This window comes from Myotis brandtii, unplaced genomic scaffold, assembly GCF_000412655.1.
Source record: "Myotis brandtii unplaced genomic scaffold, ASM41265v1 scaffold1256, whole genome shotgun sequence".
NCBI classification, from domain to species: domain Eukaryota; kingdom Metazoa; phylum Chordata; class Mammalia; order Chiroptera; family Vespertilionidae; genus Myotis; species Myotis brandtii.
In genome coordinates this window covers 41,363-50,311 of record NW_005354407.1, presented here as the reverse complement: position 1 = coordinate 50,311, position 8,949 = coordinate 41,363, and the positions used below count along the sequence as shown (strand labels likewise).

The following is an 8,949-nucleotide window of genomic DNA, read 5'->3' as shown; positions in this document are numbered from 1 at the left end:
GTTTGGCTCAGTGGATAGAGCGTCGGCCTGTGAACTGAAGGGTCTCGGGTTCGATTCTGGTCGGGGCATGTACCTTGGTTGTGGGCACATCCCCAGTGGGAGGTGTGCAGGAGACAGATGATCGATGTTTCTCTCTCATCGATGTTTCTGGCTCTCTATCGCTCTCCCTTCCTTTCTGTAAAAAATCAATAAAATATACATTTTTAAAAAAACACAATTAGCAATTCTTTAAAGAAATGCTAATTCTAGTTTATTTGGACTACAGTCTAAGTAGTTTTCCCTATATACTACCAGTAAGATTGAAAAGCATAACCCCACAAAACTAAGGGACGTTCTAGAAAAAGGATCAGGTAAATATAATACAAAGAAAAATAATCATTAGCTCATATCTAGACCTTTTTTAAGATGTCATTACCTTATACTTTTTTATATCCCCCTTTTTTTCACATGGTCTATATTAGAAAAAAATAACAAATAAAAATCCTGTGGGCTTTTTACAATCTGAGTGACTATATTTTATCTTTCAAAAAGTGGTGCCCTGAAGGGTCAGGGAAGTATGATACAAAGTCTTAGATATATATTGAAAGAAGTACCTTCAACATTAGTGTAGTATCTTCTAGATGAACCACAGCAATAAACTTCTATCAAGTAGAATCTTGAAAAAAAAGTAAAGAGTATATCCTGATCTTTGTTTATAAATATCTATGTGTTTAATTACTATATAGGGAAACTATTATATTCCAGGAATTGTGATAAGATCTGAATATATTATTGAAAACAAGATAGGCCCTGACCTCAAGACTATGACTGTCTAATTGGGTGACAAATAAAAAATAAGCAATATGATACCATTCTGGTATAAGGATGAGGGATACAGAAATACATTGGAGATGTATCTAGCCTACTATGGAAGAATTGAGATAGTATCTCAGAACTCATTGTAGACACAGTGAGGAGACAGGAAGTCCAGTTAGAGCATGAATGTTTCATATTGAGTGTGAGAACTCTCCATGTCCTTGCATGTAGATGTATTATTTTATCTTCATTGGTATATCTTCCATTTTATGAATATATCACAATTTAAAAATTGTTTTCATCATTAATGAACATTTTGGTTTTTATGTCTTGAGATTATTGAGAATAATACTCCTATAAACTTCCTTAAACATGTGTATATTTAATGTACACATATACACATTTCTATTGGGTAAACACCTAGAATTGTAATTTCCTTTTTATAGATATCTGGACATTCAGCTTAATAAATATATTTTTAAAGTTTTTATATTGTTTATAGGAATGTATACACTAATCTTTAAGATATTAGTTACCCATGCTCTCAAAATAGTTGGTATGATTCATCTATTTAATGTTAGTTATTCTGAAGGTTGTGTATTAGTTGTGAATTTAATTTCTTTCTCCCTAAGTACTAAACATCACATTTTCAATATGCTCACTGGCCTTTAGATATATTCTTTTATGAAGAAATGTGTCTAATTATTATTATTAGGTTAAGTTTTGTTTTCTTATTAATTTGTAGTAGCATTTTATAAATGCAGGTTGTCTTCCTTAAAAGTTGTTGCAGATATCTTCTCCCATTCCTTGACGTATTGTTTAAATCAATTTTATTAAAGTACAACATACATACAATAAAAGGCTTGTTTTTAAGTATAGAATTCCAATGGGTTTTGAAAAATGTCTATATACATCCTTAAAACCACAATGAAATCAAGATATATAAAAAAATGTTTGTGCTCCTTCTTAATTCCTCGTAATAGATTGCTTTGTCATTTCTAGAATTGCATATAAATTAAATTTTCTAGTATTTTGTCTTTATTGTGTATATATTTTCCTTGAAATACTATTTTAGGATTTATCCATGTTTCACACATGAATTTTTTATTCTTTTTATTGCTACATAGCATTCCGTGTATAAATATATCACAGTGTTTACTTATTCCCTATTTACTTGTATTTCATTCCACTTTTTGTTATTATGAATAAAGTTGCAATTATAAAGTCTTTCTGTGGACATATGTAGTTTTTTTCTTTTTGGGTAAATCCTTCACAATGGATTTACCATGTCATATAGTAGGTACATTTTTTATTTTATAAAAAATTATAAAATTAATACTGCAAAACTGTATTTCCAAGTGGTTTCATTATTTTACATTTCTATTAGCAATATATAAAAATCTCAATTGCCTTGTTATCCCACACTTGCTCTTGTTAGTAGATTTAATTTTGACTCTCTTAATGCATGTTTAGTAATATCTTATTGTCATTTTAGTTTTCATTTCCTTAATAACTAATGTTGTTGAGCATCTCTTCTTGTGCACATTTGCCACTCATGCATCTTCCTTTGTGAAGTTTATGCTCAAATCTTTGGCCATTTTTTATTGGACTGTTTTTCTTTTATTAGTAAACTAGAGCCCCCGTGCACGAAATTTGTGGACTCAGGGGGTATGGTCCCTCAGCCTGGCCTGTGCCCTCTTGCAGTCCGGAAGCCCTCGGGGTATGTCCAACAGTCAGACATCCTTAGCGCTGCCACGGAGGCTTCTGGCTGAGCGGCGCTCTCCCTGCGGGAGCGCACTGATGACCAGGGGGCAGCTCCTGCATTGAGCGTCTGCTATCTGGTGGTCAGTGCACATCATAGCGACCAGCCCTTCCACCATTTGGTCGATTTGCATGTTAGCCTTTTATTATACAGGATTGTGTGTCTACATATACATATATACAGATATATTTCTTTGTATTTTTTGTTGTAAGCATATGATATATATTTACTAATATATATATATACATATATATATTTCATACATATATGTGAAATACATGATCTTTGCCAGATAATATTTTCTAGTATGTATGACTTTTTTAGTACATGACTTTTTCTTTCCTATTCTAACACTGTCTTTCAAAAAGAGGGAAGGTAGGGGAGGGTGGGGGTAAAGGGGAGAGATCAACCAAAGGACTTACATGCAAGCATATAGGCCTAAGATGAGGGCATGAGTGGGGGGGATGGGGGTAATGTGGGGATAAGGAGGCATATGTAATAACTTAATCAATTAAGAAATTCTTCTAAAAAGCAGAGAGTTTTTAATTACATCTGTGACCTATTCCAAGTTTTTTTGTTGTTGTTGTTGTCTCATTTTTATCCTAATGTATATTTTATGGTAGCAGCACCATTTTAAAGACTTAGTTTCCCCTCAATTTGTCTTATGTAACTCTATTTCAGTATACATTGTTCTTTTCCTATGAATTACATATTTATCCTTATCAAAATATCATTTTTTGTAATTTCTATTACATTGCTATTCTAATTTGTTCAATTTATCCCCAAGTATTTCATGTTTAAATATGCTGTAAATGGCAGTTTAAAAAATTCAAGTTCCAAGTGCTCATTGTTGGTATTTATAAATACAATTTCATGTATATATATTGATTATCTATCTTGTGACTTTGCTAAACTCAGTTATTCAAGTAGTTATTTTTTAAATTACTTGGGATTCTATATCTACCTAATTATGCCTTCTACAAGGGAAAACAATTTAACTTCTTTATTTCTAATCGCAATGCCACCATTTTTTTCATTTGATTAGCTAGGAATATGAGTTATGAAGTAGTCATTGTTTCATAGCTCATTTTAGGGGAAAAGTTTCCAGTTTTTTTTTATATTTGATATTAGCAGAAGTTTTGTTGTTGTTGTTGTTGTTTTGTTTTTTTAAGTAGGTGTCCTTTATCACACTAAGAGAGTTTCCTCTACTTTTACTTTACTGAAAGATTTTTAGCATAAGTGGATGTTGAATTTTGTCAATTTTTTTTTCTGGAACTATTCAGAAGAAAATACAGTTTCTCTCTTCTACTGTTATTATGGTGAATAAAATTGACTGATTTAAAATGTTAAACCAATCTTGAATTCCTAGGATAAATGTCACCTTCTCATGAGGTATTATAATTGCAATGTTATTGCTGAATTTTATTGCTATTTTTTAATATATTTTTATTGATTTTAGAGAGTGAGGAATGGAGAGGGATAGAGAGTAACATCGATAAGAGAGACACATCGATCGGATGCCTTCTGCCCGCGCGCGCCGCGCGCGCGCACACACACACACACACACACACACACACACACACACACTGGGGATCAAGTCCATAATGCGGGCATGTGTCCTGACCGGGAATTGAACCCAGGACCTCTTGGTTCATGGGGTGACATCTAACCACTGAGCAACACCAGGCAGACTATTTGCTATTTTTTATTGAAATTTTAATCTATGATCATAGTTTTGTTTAGAATTTCTCTCTCTCTCTCTCTCTCTCTCTCTCTCTCTCTCTCTCTTTCTCTCTTGCAGTGTCTTTTTTTTTCTTTTGGTATCACAGTAATACTTGCCTTATAAAAGGAGATGAAGTGTGCTAATAATTTCTGTTTTCTGAAGAAATCTATCCACTATTATTTTAAGCAGAATACTATCTTAATTATGGTTTCTTTAAAATAAATCTTAATATCCATAGTATGAATTCCACATCATTCTTTATGGTCTTCAAATGTGACTTTTAATTTTGGCCCTTCCATTTATATTCATTTTACAATTGTTTTAAATCCTCAAAAAATAAGGTGAGATATGTTCTCTACTCCTGTTGTCTTGAAGAGATTGTGTAAAATTAGCGATGTTTTATGTTTAAATATTTAGTCCTATGAATTTTGCTTTGTTAACTACATGTTCAATTTATTTAATAGTTGAAGCACTATTAGGCTATCTATCTTTTCTTGGATGTGTTTGTGGACTTCAAAATTTCATCTGTTTCATTTAAGTTGTCCAAAATATTTGTGTGAGTTGTTCATAGTATCTTCTTATTATCCTTTTAATATCTGAGATCTGGGGTGAAATCTTTCATTTCTGATATTTCTAGTGTATTTTTTCTCCCAGTGTTTTGTTTTGCTTATCAGTCTGGTTATAAGTTTATCAACATTATTAATCATTAAAGAACCAACTTTTGGTTTCACTGACTTTCACTATGGTCTTTTTGTTTCTGATTATTGATTTCTGGTCTTTATCTTTTTTTCCTGCATGTTTTGGGTTATTTCACTCTTTTGTACTAGTTTATTTTTAAAGATTATATACTTTAGTGAAATATTTCTTATTTTCTAATATAAACATTTAACATTATCAATATGTGTTGTTGTCTATGAATTATAATATACAAGTGACCATTTCATATGCCTCTTAGATCAATATTTAACCATTGGATCCATTGAAGGTAGAATGTATAATATATATTACTCTATAAAACCATTTAATCTTCCTCTTCCTATTGTACTTATTATTTATATTATTTTTATATACATTGGAAACTCAACCAGATAATGTTATAATTTTTTATTTCAACAATTTATTGTATGAAAGGATTTGTGTAGAATTGGTGTTTTCATTTATTTTTCAATGTTTGATAAAAACTTTGATAGAAAAATAAGTAGAGCAATTTATTAGAATAATAGTACAGACATCTATACCTGAAGTTCTCTTTTCAGGACGATTTAAGTGTATATTTGTTTACTTTAACAAATATATGGATATATAGGTTAGACATTTTATCTTGAATTAGTTTTAGTAGATTAAATCTTTTAAATAGCTCATTTTATTTAAGTTACAAAATCTACTTTGCAGAACTTTCCAAAATATTCTATTTGATCATTTTAATGTCTGTATAACCTAAAATTGTGTCATATTTCTAATTCCTGATAAATTTTATGTTTTTCCAGATCACTTTCACAATAGTTTTATCAATGGCATTCATCCTTTCTAAGAAATCAGCTTTTGATTTCATTAATCTCTTATTTTTGTTCTATTTTTCATTAATTTTTCCTTATGATTTTCTTTCTTCTGTTTAGATGCTGCTTCTCTGGCTTTTTTACATGTAGATTGCCTGTAACGTTAAAGGTAATAATGAGAAATCACACAACAATAACAAAATTTATCCTGTTGGGACTTACAGAAGATCCATGGTTGCAAGTTCTGATTTTTATCTTCTTATTTCTCACCTACGTGCTGAGTATTACTGGAAATCTGACCATTATCGTTCTGACACTCGTGGATTCTCATCTTAAAACACCTATGTATTTTTTTCTTCGAAATTTCTCTGTCTTAGAAATCTCATTCACAACAGTCTGTATTCCCAGATTCCTGTACAGTATATCAACTGGGGACAATACTATTACTTATAATGCTTGTGCTAGTCAAATATTTTTCATTGGACTCTTTGGGGCCACAGAATTTTTTCTCCTGGCAGCCATGTCCTATGACCGCTATGTGGCCATCTGTAAACCCCTTCATTACATGACCATCATGAACAACAGAGTCTGTACCATCCTTGTCCTCTGCTGCTGGATCTCTGGGTTAATGATCATCAGCACACCGCTCAGTATGGGCCTCCAGCTGGAATTCTGTGACTCCAATGCCATTGATCATTTTGGCTGTGATGCATCTCCCCTTTTTAAGATTTCATGCTCAGATACATGGTTCATAGAACAAATGGTTATAATCTGTGCAGTGTTAACATTCATTATTACACTCATGGGCGTCATTCTTTCATACATCTATATTATCAGGACAATTCTAAGATTCCCTTCTGTTCAGCAAAGAAAAAAAGCTTTCTCCACTTGTTCTTCTCACATGATTGTTGTTTCCATCACCTATGGCAGCTGTATTTTTATCTACATCAAGCCTTCAGCCAAAGAAGAGGTGGACATCAACAAAGGAGTATCAGTGCTCACTACATCTGTTGCCCCTTTGTTGAACCCCTTCATTTATACCTTGAGGAACAAGCAAGTGAAACAAGCTTTCAATGACACGATTAAAAAAATTGCATTTACCTTACATATAAGAGCACACTGACTTTGAACAATCAAACGGAAATGGAAGATTCATTTATTAACACTTTTCTGGAAGTCCTAATTAGTTCAGTAAGGTTAACCTTTTCATAATCCTTAAAATATTGATTTGTGAACCTACTTGGAACAAATAATTTTGTTCCCTCTCTAATCTTAATCAAAATTGTTTCTATCAATAAAAGAACATGAGAATTTGTTTCCAATGACCAAAATCTTCCTTCATTTCTCATTAAGCTTTTCTAATTATTATTCAAAAAGAACTTATATAACATGTTAAATATAGTATTTACATTTCTTGGGAATGTTTTGCTAAACTTCTTTAATTTATATATGCAAATATGCTGAAAGAAACATTTAAAATACAGGAAGAAATATTTCACCTCTGTTTTAAGGTATTATAAGACAAATTTTAAAATAAAAGAACTCAAATAGAAATATCAAGTAAAATGAAAACATATTGTATCCAAAATAAGAAAATAAAAACCATGAATCTGGAAACAAATATGATATACTAAAGATATAAGCAAGCCAGAATATTTAGAAGATTTACTTAGAAACAAGAAAAATTTAGACCACAGCTGTTTTACAGTAACATGCAAGTATTCATACATGTGTACACACATAAAACAAGATTAAAAAATGAAAGAATTTTGCTTACAGCTCTATCAGAATAACTAGTTTGATCCCATGTTTTCTGCTTTAAATAATCATAAAACTGAATCAACTATGTAAGGAAATTTTTGACAACAAGCAGCTCAAAACTGTATCCCTCTGGAAAAGGGAACTTCAGTAAATGAGTCCATAATTAGCACTAGCTCAGTCCACATTATGAGTTAGAGACTAAGCACAACATGATTGTCTCTCTAAGTTTTGTTGGCAGAGATCAGGTCAGCGGAAGTGATTAATATCCTCACTCAGGTCGGGATTATGCTGAGCTGGGATCTTGGCAGAAGTTCCCGATGGCTGAGTGACTAACTGACATGTAGGACAAGTGTAGTCCTGATTTACCAGTGATTCAGCTGAGATTTCAACAGAAATACTAGAGGCCATGCAGTCTGTTGGCTTGAAGTTTGGGCACACCCCCAGTGAAGAGCACAGGCTTCTAACTGGGAAAGTCACTTAGGAGCACCTTAGGAGCAAGGACCACATTCTAGAACATGAGACAGAAAACTAGGGCCTGAGGGTAAAATTCATCCAACACTGGTTATTACTGTAAATAAAATTTAATTGTAACACGTTTACTTCCACTCATTTATATATTTTCTATGGCTGATTGTAATGGCAGAGTTGAGTAGCTTAACAGGGACCACATAGTCCAGAAACAAAAAAATGTTTAATATCTGGCCTTTTGCAGAAGTTTGCCCATCTCTGGTAGAGAATTAACTTTTCCATTTATACAATTTTGAATCATTTGGGAAGAAATAATGAGAGGTAGGTTGCTATGCAGCTACAGTCTCTTCATCTACCCAACAGTCTTTAGGGAGTAACTCTTAAACGCGTTGAACAGCAAAAAGTTCAATGAGTTCATCCCTCTGAAATATCCCCTTTACTTCTTACAAGTACTTCAAAACAAATTTTGAAATAATGTAAATTTTGGGAAGCCTGTCTATTCTGTCCACCTAGGTCTAACTAACATTGAAAGTTGCAACCCATTAGTGTTTTATATTAAATGGGGAATTCCCTTGCTTCTCTATTTAACAGAAAATTTTGTGCAGCCCATTAAATCTTATAAATGAATGTCACCTCAACCTCCCCTAAAAATAACAAACTTATTCTCAGTTCCCAAAGTTGTATATGTGCAATTCAAAATCAAGCCAGAGGAGAACATTCCCTGTAGCTACTGTTGGGCCATCTGCATGATCCTTTATGTGCCACAAATTTAAGTCACTGTCCCTGAAGTTTGGATAGTGCCTCTCAAGTGCTATTTGGCTGAAGGATCACAAGTGCAGTCTGCCCTGCACTCACAAAAAAGTAGCCTTTCATTTTTGGACATAGCCACCTCAAGCTGAAGAGACTATCCAATATAAAAATTATATAAGATTAGTTCTTATTAA

The 8,949-nt window shown here is 32.5% G+C and overlaps 1 protein-coding gene across 1 annotated transcript; it reads left to right on the top strand.

The window, feature by feature from the left end:
- The first annotated feature begins 5,951 nt into the window (after positions 1-5,951).
- LOC102244574 (olfactory receptor 6C2) lies at positions 5,952-6,899 on the top strand. Its single transcript, XM_005859412.1, has one exon. It carries the CDS (start codon positions 5,952-5,954, stop codon positions 6,897-6,899), a length of 948 nt encoding a protein of 315 aa, XP_005859474.1.
- The last annotated feature ends 2,050 nt before the right edge of the window (positions 6,900-8,949 follow it).

Bases quoted from the DNA above. Each gene is read 5' to 3' on its own strand.
- LOC102244574 (XM_005859412.1), top strand. From the start codon at position 5,952: ATGAGAAATCACACAACAATAACAAAATTTATCCTGTTGGGACTTACA.